Genomic DNA, 17525 nt, shown 5'->3' on the forward strand with positions numbered 1-17525 from the left:
TCGAAAGAACAAAGGTTGACAAGAGCTGCTGCTAAACGCAAGGAACAAGAGATGAAGGCACAACAACAACTGGCAACTACTACAACGGAAACAGTGGGAGGAGCAAGGCCTAAAGCAAAATGTGATTTGCGGCTAGTGTTCCAAAAGTTTCCTTTGGCCGATAATGGCAATTAAACTATTATCTTGGAATGTTAATGGTTTGAATTCACCGCAGAAGAGAAGGAAAGTATTTCACTATTTGAAACAATTTAAAAATGACATTACTTGTTTACAAGAAACACATATTAGATCTTTAGACCAGAAATATTTGATAAATTCAAAACTGGGAGTACATTTTGTTGCCTCCTCTTTGGAGAAAAAAAATGGTTTAGTTATATATATAAAGAAGGATATATCAGCAAAATTAATTGAGGTGGATAAGCAAGGAAGATACATTGCTATTGAACTTTTGTTGGAGGGAAAGAAGACATTATTAATAGGAGTTTATGCTCCGAATCAACAACAAGAAAATTTTTTCAAGTTTTTACATAAAAGAATAGTATTTTGGGATTATAAATCATATATATTAATGGGTGATTGGAATGGTGTGTTGGATACTCAAAAAGACAAAAAAAGCTTAAGGAAGATATCAAGCCGGGCGAAATTACCAAAGGCTTTTTTTGAAATGATGGAGGATTTGGAATTAAGAGATATTTGGAGAGAACATAATACAGAAGAGAGGGATTTTACCTTCTTTTCTGACAGGCACCAATCATTTTCGAGGATTGATTTTATTTTGATTACTAATGACTTGTATTCTAGAGTGAAGAAGACGAAGATTTGTTCAAGAACTCTATCTGATCATAGTCCAGTTTGGATTGAATTTGATCGGGAAAAGGAGGCTAGGAGATCATGGAGGTTGAATGAGAATTTGTTTAAATATGAACAAAATGTAAATGAATGTAAAAAACAAATGAAAGAATTTTTTATTATGAATATGAAAAAAGAGACATCTATAGAGATGATTTGGGACTCCAGTAAGGCTTATATGAGAGGAAATCTTATACAAATGAATATTAAATACAAAAATAAATTGCAGAAAAAGAAAAAGGAACTGGAAGAGGAAATTAAAAAGAAAGAATAGCCCAGGAAATAGTAAAATAAAAGAATCAATAAATATATTGAGAGGTCAGTTTAATATGTTGATGGCAGATCAAGTAGCAATTAATTTACAATATGTAAAACATAATACGTTTAATAATGCCAATAAGCCAGGAAGATGGCTTGCCTATTTAATAAGGAAAAAACAGAAATCACGAACGATTGATAAAATAGAATATAGGGGTAAGGAAGTTTATCAAAAGAACTTGATTAAAAAAGCATTTTTAGAGTATTATAGTAAGTTATATTCTAGGGATATGGTTGATGATACAGAAATAGAAAGATATTTACAACAACAAAATATTTGTGAACTTACAGAAAATCAAAGAGAAGAACTGAATCAATTAATTACTTCAGAGGAAATTTTCTTAGCAATTAAACAACTTAAAATCGGTAAAGCACCAGGAACAGATGGTTTAACAGCTGTTTATTATAAAAATTTACAAAATGAGATGGTTGAACCACTTAAAGAGTTATTTAATAAAATTCAAATGGGAGGAGATGTTCCCCCTTCATGGAGGACAGCCTTTATTTCGTTAATACCGAAGGAAGATCGAGATGGTATTAAAGCAGAGAATTATAGGCCTATATCACTTTTAAATACTGATTACAAGATATTTACCAAGATACTGGCTAATAGATTAATGCCAGTGATGAATCAAATAATTCATAATGATCAGTCAGGATTTATTAAGGGTAGGCAAATGAGATATAATGTGAGGCAAATCGTAAATTTACTTGAATATTTGGAACAAAACAACCAAGTATCAGCGGCATTCCTTTTTTTGGATGCTGAAAAAGCTTTTGATAGATTGGATTGGCAGTTTTTGTTTAAAGTAATAGAAAAAATGCAATTTGGGGATTATTTTATTCATGCAATTAAAGCAATATATCAGAAGCAAACAGCACAAATAATAGTAAATGGTGGGTTAACAGAAACTTTTAAAATTGAGAAAGGAACGAGACAGGGATGTCCCTTGTCCCCATTACTTTTTATTTTAACTTTAGAAATTCTTCTGAATAACATACGTGGTTCCGATCGAATAAAGGGAATTAGAGTTAAACATCAAGATTATAGATTAAGAGCTTTTGCAGATGACCTGGTTGTTACTGTATCTCAACCAATATACTCAGTAATTGGTTTAAAAGATATAATTGGTCAGTATGGTAAAGTATCTGGATTTAAGGTGAATCAGCAAAAGACAAAGATGATAACTAAAAATATGAATATACAACAAAAAGAAGAGTTAGAAAGAACTTCAGGTTTTGAAATCGTTAAAAAGGTTAAATATTTAGGAATATATATTACAGCTTCAAATGTTAAATTATACAAAAATAATTATGAGGTATTGTGGCAGAAGGTATGGAAAGAAATGGAGAGTTGGAAGAAGTTACAACTATCTTTGCTGGGAAGAATAGCGGCTATAAAATGAATGTTTTGCCCAGGTTTTTGTTTTGTTTCAAATGATACCGGTGTTTAAGAATGATATTAAATTACAGGAATGGCAAAAGGATTAGTAAATTTGTATGGATGGGCAAAAACCAAGAATAAAATTAAAAGTAATGCAGGATATAAGGGAAAGGGGGTCTTAAAATGCCTAATTTAAAATTGTATTATGAAGCAGTTGTTTTATCATTAATTACTGATTGGATTAATTTAACTGAGGAAAGAGTTCTGAATATAGAAGGTTATGGTTTGTTATATGGGTGGCATGCCTATTTATTATATGATAAGAAAGTTGATAAAATATTTAAAAATAATATAATTAGAAATGCATTATTGAGGGTTTGGAGGAAATATCAATACAAATTAGAGGGAAAGATTCCAATATGGGCAAACCGAGACACATGATAGAAAATATAAATATATATCAAAAGATGGAGGTAGTTACTTATAAAGAACTTCTTTGTATGGAAAAGGGAATTACAATTAAAATCTAGAGAAAAGATGGGGAAGAAGGAAAAATTATACATGGTTCCAATATGGACAACTACAAGCTAGATGGAAATTAGATCAAAAATAGGTGTTAAGCAAATTGAGGATAATTTGTTAAAACAAATGAGAGATCAAGGTCAACAGCATATTAAGAGGTTGTATAATGTATTAGTAGAAATAGATTCAGAGACTGATTTGGTTAAGGATTGTATGATTAAGTGGGCACAAAATTTTCAGCAACCAATAATGTTGGAAACTTGGGAAAGAATTTGGGTGAGGAATGTTAAATTTACACAAGCGCAAAATATGAGAGAAAATTTTTATAAGATGTTTTATAGATGGCATTTAGACCCCAAAAAATTGTCATGTATGTATCCTAATGTACAGGCTAAATGCTGGAGATGTGATTGTGAAGATGCTACTTATTATCATATATGGTGGACTTGTAAAAAAGTTAAAGCATTTTGGATTAAAGTATGGTGGATCATGCAGAATATTTTGAAAAGAAGATTAAGTTTACCCGCAGTTCTTTTACTAGGAATAATTATGGATTGTACAGCTATAGAGACTAAATTGATTCTGAACTTAATAATAGCATAAGACTTTTGATTGCTCAATATTGGAAGAAAGAAGAATTACCTACAATTGAAGAATGGACTTTTAAAGTATCAAATCTGGCAGAAATGGCAAAAATCTCTGCTTACTTGAAAGACTATACACAAGAAAAATATATTTTAGAATGGAAAATGTGGATTGATTATATTCAAAATAAGTATCAGATAAAAAAATATCAAATAGCATATGAGTAAATTTAGGAATTAATTTGTATTAGATATATTTTGGAAGGAGAGGGGAATTGAGTGTGTGAATAAGCGTGGAGAGACTAGAGATTATAATTTAGGAATTATTTTAGATTATGATTGTTAGTTCTGATACCCTGCATTTTGTTCTGGGAAGTCGGGGTGGGGGTGGGGGTAAAGGGAGGAATTGGGGGTTGAGGTTAGTGATGGAGTGATGGTTAATGTACAGGGATTATTGAAGATGTATAAATATAATTAATGTAGGGTCGGGTCTGACCAGTTGCCATTTTAGAACGGTGGGGAGGGAAAAAGAGAGTAGGAGGTAGGAAAGAGGAGAAGAGGAAGGAAGAGGGTAGAAGAGGAGAAGAGTGTAGGGTGGAGGGAGGAGAGGAGGTAGATAAGAGAAGGAGAGGAAGGTTTGGAAAGTAAAAGAAGGTAGAAGAGGGAAGAAGGTTAAAAAGGGGGGTGGTGACTGGGCAGGCCCGACTAATTGTATATAACTGTACATCGGATGAATTATTTGATATGATTGTAAAAATAAAACTTTTTTATACAAAAGAATATGCTTTGAGAGTTCAAGGCGAGGGGCTGAAGGGACAGCAAGCACAGAGTTTTGATGACCCCAATTTTTTTGATTGGGATTTTGTGGGTCATCTATAAGGCCAACGGGAAACATTTGCAAATCCTCTAAGGAAAGCTCTCCCATTCCCATAGCTCTCTTCAGTCCAGCTGTAAGAGCAGAATGAGGCGAGATCTCTGCATCCACAGTTGGCAGAGGCAGAGGGGGGGCAGATGGTGGAGATGTTTCAGTTAAAGAGGCAATGTTGGAGCATTTTACCTCGGGAGATTTTTGCTGCGTGGAGGCATCCTCGTATGGAAGTGGAGACGCAGCATTGAGCGCCATGGCATCGCTCGAATCTCTGATAGCCTTTTCATAAATTTCCAGGCTATTAACAATTACCTGACAAGTTACAATCAAATCGTAAGTGGCTTTAGGGGGTTCATTTAAATATTTCAATATACGCCTCCATTTTTTAGACGTGATATCCCCTGAAGGGGGATAAGTGGGATATTTTTGCCAAATGAATTTCAACAATTTGACTAGATCGTTCCCTGAAATTGAGAACAAAGGTTTGCCATGGTTTATACAAATAATTTTTGCAGCCAAGACAAGGTCTCCAAGTTCTTGGAGGTGCGCGACCTGGGGCTTGGACAACCCTTTCCCCATACTCACTAAGTCTGATGACTGGAATGCCTCACTGGCGAAAGTATGGGGGCGTCAAGGCGAACAACCAGGACTGGGGATCAAGTCGGGGTCACCAGTTGTGGCTTTTCTCGCGGCCAGCGGGCTCGCCACGAAAGGGTCCGGGCAGTCCCTGCGCCGGACGGAGTGAGAACGAAGACACGGAGTCCAATTCTCCTCGAGGTGAACGAGCCCCGAGCTAGCTCGAGACAACCCTTTTATTAAGATTAGAGGTTAGGGGTGGGTTACAGAAGGTAAGCAGGGGAGGTTACATATTAGCATATATTCAACATGTGAACACGTGACTACAAGCACATTCACAAGCCTATGATTTTGGGAGAAAGCTCATGATTCTTGGGAGGAGTTTTGCCATGAGGTGGCTCTTTGTTCTCTGCTTATTGCCTACGTGGTACAGTTGCATAGCAATCTACACAGACTACAAGGATATCACTCCCACACGTGTCTAAGGCATTTTACAGTTACACTATTCATGAAACATCCTGGCTCTGCTTGTTAACAAATCTCATATAATTGTGTGTGGGAGCAACTTCTTTTGAAGCTCTGTGAAGTAAGCCTTATCAGAGAAGGAATGTTCTGTGGCTATCTCAAAGGTGTTGATACATTTACAGGCAAACATCTTTGCAACCTTGACATCAAACAGATTTCTGCTTACATGATAAAAGTTAGCCAGACTTACCTATGCTGATATTTTTGCACATAAGCAATTTCTCAAAACTTACTCATGCTTATATTTGCACATAAGTATTTTTATAAACAGTTTCATAAAGGGGTTCATATGGCATAATATTCCAACGGGACACTTTCAAAGTCCTGCTATTCGGTCTCAGTCAAGCCAAGCTCTCATATTTCTTGTGCTGGTTGGTTGGTTTCTCAGTCCGGACTATCTGGAAGGACCGATGGGCAGGTGGGAAAGGCCCAAAGAGAGTGTCCTTCCAAAGGGACACAGGGCCCAGGCTGGTGGAGAATTTGGTGGGGTGCATATGTGTGTGTGTCCAAGTTGAGAGCAGGCTCTTCCTTCCGGGGCCCTTGAAGGAAGTCCTGTCATCCAAAGGGAGAAACCTGAGTTCTCGGGAGAAGGAATTGGCTCAGCCACGCACGAAACTCAGACTGGGAGTGGGAGGGGTGGGTGGGGGTTCTTGGGAGGTTCCCCTGATGAGAGCTGGATTAGAACTCAGAACAGGGAAGTGCAGGGTTGTGGTCTTTGACGGAGCTGCCACCTTGGAGCCGAGGATCAAGTAGAGGGGCTTTCTGGTGTCTATTAGAGAAGAGCACACCAGGAGCGCTTCTTTTCTTCCTTCTTTTTTTCCTTCAACTCCTCTTCGTCTTTCATCAGCATGTCTTCCGTGTAACAAGGAGCATCGTTGTTCTTCTCCACCAGGTCATCAATCATGGTCATCAGCTGGGCCACCTGAGCTTCTCGTTCTCCTGGGGCCTTGTTGTTGAAAGCCAGGTAGCGGAAGCCACACTGGGACGCTTGAGCCCAAAGGGAGGGTTCCTCCTGCATGAATGTCTTAAGCGAGGTCCCTTCCAGGTCTTCTTTTCGGGTGAACAAGAGGATCATGTAATTCTTGGCCTTCAGGCTGAAGATCTCACTGATCAAGCGAGCCACCTCCTTCTCCTCCTGGGTGAACCGGTCGGGACGAATCACCTGCAGAATGACGTGTGGACCCGGGGAACAAAAGCTTATGCACTTGCTCACTTCGTCAGCAATTGTTTGCTGGGAAACCTTGGTGTCAAAAAAACCTGGCGTGTCGACCACCGCAACCTTCCGGCCCCTCCACTGCGTCTCCTTCTTTTGGCAAGTCTTTGTGACTGAATGGGGGGACACCCCAAACTCGAAGACTTTCTGCCCCAGGATGGTGTTTCCCATGGCACTTTTCCCATTGCCGGTTTTGCCCACCAGGACAATTCTCCGTTCTGGCCCTACAACCCAAAGGGGGAGGAGAGGGGAGGAGAGAAGAAGGGGACCCCGGTTAGCAGCATACGGCCATTATAGTCTGTCCCTCCACCCAAGGACAGGGAGTCCCACCCAATCCCCCTCCCCTGCCACAGGGGCCAAAGACTTTTACCTTGGATGTCTTCAGCCATGTCCAGAAGGTTCACACAAGGAACAAAATCTGGGGGTTTCTGCCTGAAAAGTGAAAGCAAACGAGAATCAGCCAAAGGAGAGGCTGCCTCGCTGGGAGGCTGCCAGGGCCTTCCCCAGCCCCAGAAGACACGGGGAGGAATTAGAGGGGTCCTAAAAGAGGATCACCCCCTCCTCACTGCCCTTGACGCAGAGTCCTCCTCATCCCTCCCCCTCCCACAAATGCTTTGGGGGGGCTTCAAGAAAGGTGGGCATTGATCCCCAAACACAATGCTGGAGGGGCCCCGTTCCCCAGATCCCCTCTGCATCTCTGGCCCGCCTCAATCAATCAGTCAATCAGAATTGAGCCAAAAGGGACCTTGGAGTTTATCTAGTCCGACCCCCAACTCAAGCAGGAGACCCTTACAGAACCATCGGAGAACAGAATTGGAAGGGACCTCGGAGATCTTCTAGTCCAACCCCAGTCTGAGCATGAGACCTTTACAGAATCACAGAGTTGGAAGGGACCTCAAAGGTCTTCTAGTCCAGCAGTCACCGATCAGTGAAGTGCTTCTGCTGAGATCCAATTCTCAGATCCAATTTATTTATTTTTTAATTTATTTTTTTACATTTATATCCCGCCCTTCTCCGAAGACTCAGGGCGGCTTACATTGTGTAAGGCAATAGTCTCATTCTATTTGTATATTTATATACAACGTCAACTTATTGCCCCCCCCAACAATCTGGGTCCTCATTTTATTTACCTTATAAAGGATGGAAGGCTGAGTCAACCTTGGGCCTGGTGGGGCTTGAACCTGCAGTAATTGCAGGCAGCTGTGTTTAATAACAGGCTTCTTACAGCCTGAGCCACACCGCGGCTGTAAAATAAAACAAAATTTTATGTATTTATTTATTTATTTTGTCACAACAATATATGTAACTATCATACAGAAAGGTTATATAGTATATAAAGGTATAGAAGAAAAGAGAAACCATAGGACAGGAACGGTAGGCACGTTTGTGCGCTTATGCACGCCCCTTATGGTCCTCTTAGGAATGGGGTGAGGTCAATAGTAGAAAGTTTTTGGTTAAAGCTTTTGGGATTATGGGAAGAGACCACAGAGTCAGGTAGTGTATTCCAAGCACTGATGATTCTGTTACAGAAGTCATATTTTCTGCAATCTAGATTAAAGCGGTTTACATTAAGTTTGACATTAATTTGAACTGAGTTGTTTTGCCAACTCTTTCTCGTGGTGGCTGCTTTCTCTTTCTCTTTCTCGTAGTGGTGATGCTGTCAGAAAGTACTCATTTCTAAAGATCTAAGCGCCAGAGCCCACTGTAACAACATTGCCAAAAAGGTACTAAGAGTTGTTAACCTAATCTTGCGTAGCTTCTTCTCTGGTAATATTGTACTACTAATTAGAACATACAAAACATTTGCCTAGATTAATCCTTGAATACAGCTCATGTGTCTGGAACCCGCACTGCATATCAGACATAAATACAATCGAGAGAGTCCAGAGATATTTTACAAGAAGAGTCCTCCACTCCTCTACCTGCAATAAAATACCTTATGCCACCAGACTGCAAATTTTGGCCTTGCACAACTTAGAACTATGCTGATCTAAGCATAGTACATAAAATTATATACCACAATGTCCTACCTGTCAATGACTACTTCAGCTTCAACCACAACAATACACAAGCAAATAATAGATACAAACTCAAGGTAAACCGATCCAAACTCGATTGCAGAAAATATGATTTCAGTAACAGAGTGGTCAGTGCCTGGAATGCACTCCCTGACTCTGTGGTTTCTTCCCCAAACCCCCAAAACTTTAACCTTAAACCGTCTACTGTTGACCTCGCCCCATTCCTAAGAGGTCTGTAAGGGGTGTGCCTTAGTGCACCCATGTGCCTACCGTCCCTGTCCTAATGTTCTTTTACTTACTCTTTCCATGTATCCCGATTATGTTTATACTTTTACCTGTTATGTATGATTGACAAAACAAAGAAAATAAATAAATAATTCCAACAACTGCTTCTGTCCTAAGGAGCCCAGGCGGGGAGCAAGGAATTGGCCATGCCCACCCAATCACATGCCCACCTAGCCACACCCATCCAGACAGTCATTAGGCAGATCATCTTAGTGGTCCACAGGATTTAAAATTATGAATTTAGTGGTCCCTGAGGTCCAAAAGGTTGGTGATCCCTGTTCTAGTCCAACACCCTACCCCAACCCAAGTGAGAGAGGGAGACACTAAAAATACCTTCTGTTCCCCCCAAGAACAAAAGAACTTGCCCCCCCAAGGCTGTGTGCTCTCCCCACTTCTCTTCTCTCTGCATACCAATGACTGCATCTCCAATGATCCATCTGTTAAACTACTGAAGTTTGCAGATGACACAACAGTGATTGGTCTCATTTGAGACAATGATGAATCCGCATATAGACGAGAGGTTGAACGACTAGCCTTGTGGTGCAACCAAAACAATCTGGAACTGAACACACTCAAAACCGTAGAAATGGTGGTAGACTTTAGGAGAAACCCTTCCATACTTCCACCTCTCACAATACTAGACAACACAGTATCAACAGTAGAAACCTTCAAATTTCTAGGTTCTATCATATCACAAGATCTAAAATGGACAGCTAACATCACAAACGTCATCAAAAAAGCAAAACAAAGAATGTTCTCTCTGCGCCAACTCAGTAAGCTCAAACTGCCCAAGGAGCTGCTGATCCAGTTCTACAGAGGAATTATTGAGTCTGTCATTTGCACCTCTATAACTGTCTGGTTCGGTTCTGCAACCCAATAAGACAGACACAGACTTCAGAGGATCGTTAGAACTGCAGAAAAAACAATGGCTACCAACCTGCCTTCCATTGAGGACCTGTATACTGCACGAATCAAGAAGAGGGCCGTGAAAATATTTACAGACCTCTCGCATCCTGGACTTAAAACTGTTTCAACTCCTACCCTCAAAACGACGCTATAGAGCACTGCACCTAAGAACAACTAGACACAAGAACAGTTTCCCCCCCCCCTCCAAGGCCATCACTCTGTTAAACAAATAATTCCCTCAACACAGCCGTACGGGTCTGGATGGGGAGAAACAGACTCAAGCTCAATCCCTCCAAGACGGAGTGGCTGTGGATGCCGGCACCCCGGTACAGCTGCAGCTGACTATGGGGGGCGAGTTATTGACCCCAACGGAGAGGGTGCACAACTTGGATGTCCTCTTGGATGGGCGACTGTCGTTTGACGATCATTTGGCGGCCGTCTCCAAGAGGGCCTTCCACCAAGTACGCTTGGTGCGCCAGTTGCACCCCTTTCTCGACCGGGATGCCTTATGTACGGTCACTCATGCCCTTGTCACTTCCCGCTTGGACTATTGCAATGCTCTCTACATGGGGCTGCCCTTGAAGTGCACCCGGAGGCTGCAGCTAGTCCAGAATGCAGCTGCGCGGGTAATAGTGGGGGCAACTCGTTGCTCCCATGTAACACCAATCCTGCGCAGTTTGCACTGGCTTCCTATGGTCTTTCGGGTGTGCTTCAAGATTCTGGTTACCACCTTTAAAGCGCTCCATGGCTTAGGGCCCGGGTACTTACGGGACCGCCTGCTGTTACCTTATGCCTCCCACTGACCCGTACGCTCTCACAGAGAGGGCCTTCTCAGGGTGCCGTCCACCAAGCAATGTCGGCTGGCGGCCCCCAGGGGTAGGGCCTTCTCTGTGGGAGCTCCTACACTTTGAAACGAACTTCCCCCGGGTTTACGTCAAGTGCCTGATCTTTGGACTTTTCGCCGTGAGCTGAAAACGCACCTATTTATTCAAGCGGGACTGGATTGAAATTTTATTGGGGTTACTATATTTTAAGATTTTAAATTGTTTTAATATTTCGGCCACATTATAATATGTTTTTTAATTTCTTTTAATGTTTATATAGTATTTTTACTTGGCTGTACACCGCCCTGAGTCCTTCGGGAGAAGGGCGGTATAAAAATCGAAATAAATAAATAAATAAATAAATAAATAAACACTGTCAAAGTATTCACTAAGTCTGCATTACTATTAATCTTCTCATCGTTCCCATCACCCATCTCCTTCCACTTATGACTGTAACTTTGTTGCTTGTATCCTTATCATTTACAGTATATTGATATTGTTTCCTGATTGCTTATTTGTACTCTGTGACTATCATTAAGTGTTGTACCTTAGAATTCTTGATGATCTTTTCTTTTATGTATACTGAGAGTGTATGCACCAAGACAAATTCTTTGTGTGTCCAATCACACTTGGCCAATAAAGAATTCTATTCTATTCTATTCTATTCTATTCTATTCTATTCTATTCTATTCTATTCTATTCTATTCTATTCTATTCTATTCTATTCTATTCTGCCCAATTGGAGCCCCACAACGGCCAGCCATGTCTCCCAGAGAGCCCCCCTCCCCTCCCTCTCTCCCGGCGTGACCCATCAGCCACTGCCTCACCGGTCTCAAGGCTAACTCAGCCTCTTCTCCGCGATTAGGCTCTGCGGCGATATTCCAGCCAGCCGGGAGGAGATGAAGCAGCCGCGGGACACGGCCGAGTGGTTCGCTGCGCTCCCAGAGCAGCCGAGCCGGGAAGGTAGAGAATCCGAAACGGCGTAGGTAGTAGGATCTCCTGCTTTAGCAGGGGTTTGGACTTGAAGACCTCTAAGGTCCCTCCCAGCTCGGTTTTTCTACAATACTAGGATGGTCTCCTGCTCGAACTGGAGGGGTGGGGGGTTGGACTGGATGACCTCGGAGCCGGAGGTCCGTTACAAGTCTTTAACACTCGAAGTTTTAAAAAGTCTTCCAAAGTCGCGGGGCCGGGCTGGGGTTGACCGGAAAGACCTTTCCTTTGGGGGGGGGGAGGACAGCCGCAGTCTCTTTGGTCTGCAGGACCCGAAGCTTTTCCTGAAATGCATGCCCTTCCCCTTCATCCATCCTCCGCACGACTCTCCTCCTCCTCCTGTCTGCAGGAGGTTGGTGGCTGGCGCCCCCTCCTCGTTTTCTAGCGACCCCCCCCGGAGGCAAGGGGAGAGGCGAGGCAGGCCAGATACCCACCTGAGACTCTTTCGAGACGCAGCTGATGGGCGGGGACAGGGTTTGGCAGCCGCTTCTGAACTGTCCTGGTTCCACCGAGGTGGGGGCTGCGAGTGGCTTCTGCGCTCTTCGGCGAAGGGCCGCGCAAAAGTCCTATTTCTCTGGGTGGGAGGGCGGGACACTCGGAGTGGGCGGAGTCTCCTTGTCCCCCCCCTTCATGAGAAAGCTCCTCCTTTCCCCGTCCTGGAGCTTCTCTTTCGCCGAGCCGGGGGGTGGCAGTGGGGGGGTCTCTGATTGGGGGTTGTTGTGTCCTCGGCAATGCGACCCGAGGAGAGAATGCCTGTTGCTAGCCGTCGCTGATTGGTTAAAGCACGGCTAGTGTAAAGAGCCGGAAAGGGGGTTGGTTGATTGGTTCCGCAGCTTGTTAGCCAGTGAGAAGTTGTTGAGAGTTGTTAATAAAGCAGTTTTTAAGCCAAGCCTCGGACCCTCGTATTGTTCGCAAACAGAACACTGGCGACGAGGAGTGGAACTCTACGTGAGGCGACGGTTTCCGTATTAGCGGTAGGAGCAAAAAAAAATTTCTAAATGTCAACCGCTATTTCAACCTTCTCTCCTTTTGAGCCTGCTAATGAAGTCTGGGAAGCGTATTTAGAACGTTTCGAATGCTTCCTGCAGGCAAACAATTTATCTGATATCTCGAGCGCTAGGAAGCGTGGTTACTTCCTTAGTTTTTGTAGCCGTCACGTCTTTGCGACGGCTCGGGCTCTTACCGCCCCACAAGCAGTGTCGTCCGTTCCTTGGGATATACTATTGGAGAAACTACAGGCCCACTATTCCCCGAAACCCTCCCGCGTGGCCAGACGACATCTTTTTAGACAGCGGTTTCAGGGTGAGGGCGAGTCTATCAATGATTTTATGGCGTCCCTTCGCGATGCTGCACTACAGTGCGAGTTCACCGATTTGGAAGACATGTTGCTAGACCAACTAGTTATAGGGGTCAAGGACCTGCGGTTGCAGCGCCGCCTACTGGCCCGCTCTGAAGTGACACTCCAGGGGGCTATTGAGGAGGCGCGAGCTTCTGAAATGTCGGAACGGTCGTCAGCAGAGATTCAGCGGTTCCATGTTGGAGCCGCTGCGGCTGCTGCCGTCAAGCCGCTATCAGTCCACCATGAAGACGCAGATGGGGACACGCCGTTCCCTGCTGATGAAGCTGTGCGCCGCCTCAATGCAGCACGAAGAAATGAGTGCAATCGCGAGGGGAGGGGAAAACCAGAGATGTGCCTCGGGTGCGGGGGAAACCACAACCGCTCGAGCTGCAGATTTAAAACCGCAATTTGTCGCCGGTGTGGCCGAATGGGTTACCTATCGAGAGTCTGCCGGGCCCTACTTCCAGCTCCAACCACATATTTGACCCCGTTTGAACCGAGGCGCGATGTAAGACGAATGCCGAGTCGCCGTGACGAATGCCAACCTGCCTCCAAGGGCTACGATGTTGCAACGATTGACGTCAACCACGCCTCTTCCGGTATTCCTGCCCAAAAGATCTTCCTCAGAGTTCTTCTAGAAGATGTACCAATTTCAATGGAGATTGACACTGGCTCCTCTAGATCACTTATCGCGTGGCCGACGCTGCAGAAGTTGATGCCCCACATCTCTAAACGCTGCCTTCAGCCCTGTCAGATCTCTTTAAGGGACTATCAGGGCCGACAAATTCCTACTGTGGGATGTTGGGTTTTTCGGGTCGCCTATGGGTCCTTTTCGGGGAAATTACCTCTCATTGTAGTCAGGGATAACCTCCCAAGTCTCTTAGGGCTGGACTGGTTTGCTGCTTTACATCTTGAAGTGTCCGGAGTCCATGCTAATGTCCTAGATACTCCAGACAATCTATTTTCAGAGTTTGGGGATGTATTTGACGGTAGTTTGGGCAAGTACACTGGTCGCCCTATCGCTTTTAATTTGGACCCTCAGATAGCTCCCAGGCGCCTTAAGCCCCGACGGATTCCCCTAGCGCTCCGTCCCAGGGTAGACAAAGAGCTAGATAAACTTATTTCTCAAGGAGTCCTTGAACCTATAGACCATTCTAATTGGGAAACCCCCATTGTGATTCCATTAAAGCCAGACGGATCCATTAGGATCTGTGCCGACTACAAATGCACCATAAATAGAGCCCTGCAGGATAATCCTTATCCGGTCCCAGTTGTACAACATCTCCTTCACTCATTGGGGCAAGGCAGAATATTTGCTAAATTAGATCTCGCCCAGGCGTATCAGCAACTCCCGGTGGATGAAGCGACCGCCATGGCCCAGGCGATTGTCACCCACCGGGGTGCCTTTAAGTGTAACCGCCTGCAGTTCGGGGTCAGTATAGCCCCCGGGCTATTCCAAGGCTTGATGGAGCGATTGCTCCATGGTATTCCAGGGGTTGTACCCTATTTCGACGACGTTCTGATCTCCGCCAGGGATAGGTCAGAACTCGTCGAACGTTTGAGGGCCGTCCTTAGCCGGTTTCGGACTGCGGGCTTAAAGTTAAAAAAAGAGAAGTGCTGTATTGGGGTTCCGCGGGTAGAATTCTTGGGATTTGTGGTGGATTCTTCAGGAATCCACCCTGCGCCCTCCAAAGTAGAGGCGATTAGGAATGCCCCGACGCCTGCAAATAAGGCGGAGCTTCAAGCTTTTTTGGGACTTCTTAATTTTTATGCCATCTTTGTGCCCCATAAGGCCACGTTAGCCGAGCCCTTGCATAGGCTGTTAGATTCCAAAGCCCCATGGCGATGGGACCATGCTGCGGCCGCCTCGTTTCGGGCTGTCAAAGATGCCCTTACGTCGGCGGCTGTCTTAGTGCAGTATGATCCCTGCCTGCCACTGTCATTAACGTGTGATGCCTCCCCCTACGGCGTGGGTGCCGTTCTGAGCCACCTTCTTCCTGATGGCTCCGAAGCTCCTATCGCTTTCTATTCACGCACCTTATCCGCTCCCGAACGAAACTATAGCCAACTTGATCGGGAGGCCTTAGCCGCAGTAGCTGGAATCAGAAGATTCCATGATTACCTTTATGGTCGGTTTTTTTATCTTGTAACCGACCATAAACCATTGTTGGGGTTGCTGGCAGGCGACCGCCAAACCCCCCAAATTCTATCCCCACGCATGTCCCGCTGGATGGAATTCCTTGCCGCCTATTCTTACCAACTGTTGTATAAGCCCGGGAAATTTATAGGGCACGCGGACGCGTTTTGTCGCTGCCCTTTACCTATAACGGAGGCCGACCCAGCCCCGACGTCCGCTGTCCTTCTTGTTGAAGACTGGGACGTTCCTGTTTCTGCTGTTGATATCGAGAGTTTGTCTGCTAAGGACCCATTTCTGTCTAAAATCATCGATTGGGTGAAAAGGGGTTGGCCGCGGGGATCACTAGCTTCTGAATTCCTTCCATACTCCCGCCGGCAGCATGAACTATCGGTCCTTAAGGGGTGCCTGTTGTGGGGGAATAGGGTAGTAGTACCCCCCGACTTGCGTAAGCGTATCTTGAGTTGTTTGCATGACGCCCACCCAGGAATGGTAAGAATGAAAGCCTTAGGGCGCAGTTACGTTTGGTGGCCGGGGATGGATCGGGAGATCGAGGCCTGGGTGGCAAATTGCCCCCAGTGCCAAGCCTCTAGATCAGCGCCAGCCGCTGCCCCCGTCAGGAACTGGGAGAATCCCAGAAACCCTTGGGCGCGAGTCCATGTGGACTTCGCTGGACCTTTTTTGGGCCAAACCTTTCTAATTTTAGTCGACGCCTATTCGAAGTGGGTTGATATTGCATTGACACCTTCCCCCACGGCTGGAGCCGTCGTCAGGGTCCTGGAAACCCTGTTTGCCACCCATGGACTTCCCGACGTCATTGTCACTGACAATGGGGCCCAATTTACATCGGCCTATTTTCAGCAGTTTATGGCACGGCTGGGCATCCGCCATGCCCCCACGGCTCCTTTCCACCCGGCGGGGAATGGCCGGGCGGAAAGGGCCGTTAGGGCAGCTAAAGAAGCATTAAGTCGCCTGGGCCCCTCCAACTGGCATCACAAGATCTGCCAATACTTATTGGCACAACATTCAACCCCATGCCCAGATACTAATCGTAGCCCGGCTGAGATGTTGATGGGTCGGCGCTTACGAACCACTCTAGATCGTTTGCATCCGAGTTTTACTCCAGATATACCCAGATGCACAGATTCCAACTATAGGAATTTTAGGGTGGGGGACCTGGTCTACGCAGAAAACTTCGGGGCTGACACCCGGTGGCTCCCCGGCACTATTATTCAAATAACCGGACCCTATTCTTATAGGGTCCAACTGGGAGATGGACGCCAGTGGCGCCGACATATAAATCAGCTGCGCCGAAGAATCGCAGGGCCGGCTGATCCATGCCCTGAGCAAAGCATCGCTGTTTTAACACCTGACCATTGCTTCGGGGGTCCGGTGGCCCAGCCAGACACACCACGTACTTCAACCCCCGAAGCGGTCTCGCCGGCTGCCTTACCTGCGGTTCCCGTTACTGCAGCGTCGCCAGGGCCTTTTCCCGATCCAGATGTGCACTCTCCACCCTCGGAGCAGGATGGCAGTCCGGCTCCTCCCACTCCAGCGCCACCGATTCAAGAACTAAGACAATCGGGGCGGAGCCGACGGCGCCCAGCATATCTCGTAGATTATGCATGTGCCATCCGGAGGGTGAAGGGTGTTGTGTCCTCGGGAATGCGACCTGAGGAGAGAATGCCTGTTGCTAGCCGTCGCTGATTGGTTAAAGCACGGCTAGTGTAAAGAGCCGGAAAGGGGGTTGGTTGATTGGTTCCGCAGCTTGTTAGCTAGCTACACTTAAGCAGCTGCCGAGCCCAGCGTGGCGTTCCAGTTATTGCCTCCAGTGAGAAGTTGTTGAGAGTTGTTAATAAAGCAGTTTTTAAGCCAAGCCTCGGACCCTCGTATTGTTCGCAAACAGAACAGGGGTCAGGATTGAACGCCCGCCGCAGGTGTTTTGCCCCCCCCCCATACTTTCCCAAATCTTTGCATCCACATCACCCTACCAGGGGCTCCTTCGCTCTCTGCCAACATTTCACGCGGTCACCGGACGTCCCAGCCAGCCAACGCAGCTCTTCTTAACGGGGACCCCTGAATCCCACCCAGCCCCTTCCTTCCCCAAGCGCAGGAGGGAGGAGAAGGGGTAGCGAGACACCCCCTCCCCCAGGAAGACACTGCCCCATTCAGGGTATAATAAGGGGTTTC

The 17525-nt window shown here is 45.4% G+C and overlaps 1 protein-coding gene across 3 annotated transcripts; it reads right to left on the minus strand.

The window, feature by feature from the left end:
- Positions 1-4254: 4254 nt before the first annotated feature.
- LOC131196541 (GTPase IMAP family member 9-like) lies at positions 4255-17462 on the minus strand. Of its 3 annotated transcripts, XM_058179396.1 has the most exons (5): positions 17327-17462; positions 16789-17007; positions 7970-8083; positions 7210-7271; positions 4255-7063 (listed from the first exon to the last, which is right to left on the minus strand). In XM_058179396.1, exons 4-5 carry the CDS (start codon positions 7226-7228, stop codon positions 6399-6401), a joined length of 684 nt encoding a protein of 227 aa, XP_058035379.1. In that variant the 5' UTR covers positions 7229-7271; positions 7970-8083; positions 16789-17007; positions 17327-17462; the 3' UTR covers positions 4255-6398. The 3 variants fall into 3 exon arrangements, with proteins under 3 accessions (XP_058035379.1, XP_058035382.1, XP_058035381.1); XM_058179399.1 differs by lacking the exons at positions 7970-8083; positions 17327-17462 and having other exon boundaries at positions 16789-16882; XM_058179398.1 differs by lacking the exons at positions 7970-8083; positions 16789-17007; positions 17327-17462 and adding an exon at positions 12297-12429.
- Positions 17463-17525: the final 63 nt, after the last annotated feature.

This window comes from Ahaetulla prasina, chromosome 4, assembly GCF_028640845.1.
Source record: "Ahaetulla prasina isolate Xishuangbanna chromosome 4, ASM2864084v1, whole genome shotgun sequence".
In the NCBI taxonomy this organism is placed as follows: Eukaryota; Metazoa; Chordata; class Lepidosauria; order Squamata; family Colubridae; genus Ahaetulla; species Ahaetulla prasina.